We start from the raw sequence: 1087 nt of genomic DNA on the forward strand, positions 1-1087 counted from the left end.
AGCTTACAAATCCATAGCCTCTGGATTTCCCCGTTTGTCTGTCAGTAATGACAACAGCTTCCTCGATTTCTCCAAACACCTCAAAGTATTTCGCGAGGCTGGAGTCGGTGGTGTGATACGGAAGACCTCCGACGAAGACCTTGGTGTATGTGGTGTCCTTCTGAGAGCTGTGCATCCTCACGACGACTCAAACAGGGTCAAAATTTCACCACGACTGCTTAAATCAAGAACAGCTCGTATTCCTGGAAGGCAGCAGTAACAGAGCGCGGAAGATTTGATATGAGGTAGAATAAACCGCAGCAAACGAGCGCGTCTGTCGGGCTACAGAACTCAACAACATGCCATACAGTTTTGGTGGCTCACACTCACACGCGGACAGACCACGCCCACAATATCACACGACACGCCCACTGCCCAGTCTAACCACGCCCACACTAGAAATCTGTCCCTTTCCCTCAATGGTTGACTACATGTAATGCTTACTCACTGTCATGTGACTAATGATTAATTTTGTCATTTAAATGCCGGAATATGTTTGGATTTTTGTTGGGGGTGTGATAATAGCTAGGACTTAATTCTTTGTCCCTCTGATTTGAAGGCAATTTTTTAAAGGAACAGTTCACTAAAAATAAATAAATAAATAAATGTTGTTCCAAACATTTACGCTGTTAATTTTTTCTGTGCAACACAAAATGAGACATTATAAAGAATGCCAGTGTGCTCAGTGCTAAAAAATTGTAATAATCTTTACCATGTTTAACTCTGGGCCATGGGTTTAATTCCCTGAATACAGTGGGAGTTCCTTTAGATAAGTGCATTTGGAAATGCATACATTTATTTTATGATTTCAGATGTGTTCCAAGGGCGTTCTTGAGAGTATTCTGAGTTTCTATTGCAGATGTTCACTGCCTCAATCCAGCACAATGACCTAGTGACCCAGTATCTCAACATGATAATGTAGGTCAAAGGTCAGACTCAAGTTTGACAACTTACTGTTTGGGAAGAGATCAAATCAGCCAGTCAAACATAACAGTCAGCACAACATGCTCTAGTCAAAATGCACACCTTTTTGCTTTAAAAATGTTTT

General features: G+C 41.5%; 1 protein-coding gene across 2 annotated transcripts in view; it reads right to left on the bottom strand.

Moving 5' to 3' along the window:
• The window catches only part of LOC107677646 (RNA-binding protein 24), a 9724-nt gene extending 9374 nt beyond the window's left edge, over positions 1 to 350 (bottom strand). For both annotated transcript variants that reach the window (XM_016472632.1, XM_016472631.1), the window contains exon 1: positions 8 to 350. In XM_016472632.1, coding sequence (XP_016328118.1) covers positions 8 to 175 — 168 coding nt within the window. In that variant the 5' untranslated portion in view covers positions 176 to 350. The remainder of the gene's footprint in view (positions 1 to 7) is intronic.
• Between the last annotated feature and the right edge of the window lie 737 nt (positions 351 to 1087).

Source organism: Sinocyclocheilus anshuiensis, unplaced genomic scaffold (genome assembly GCF_001515605.1).
Source record: "Sinocyclocheilus anshuiensis isolate Anshui unplaced genomic scaffold, SAMN03320099.WGS_v1.1 scaffold796, whole genome shotgun sequence".
Classification (NCBI taxonomy): Eukaryota; Metazoa; Chordata; class Actinopteri; order Cypriniformes; family Cyprinidae; genus Sinocyclocheilus; species Sinocyclocheilus anshuiensis.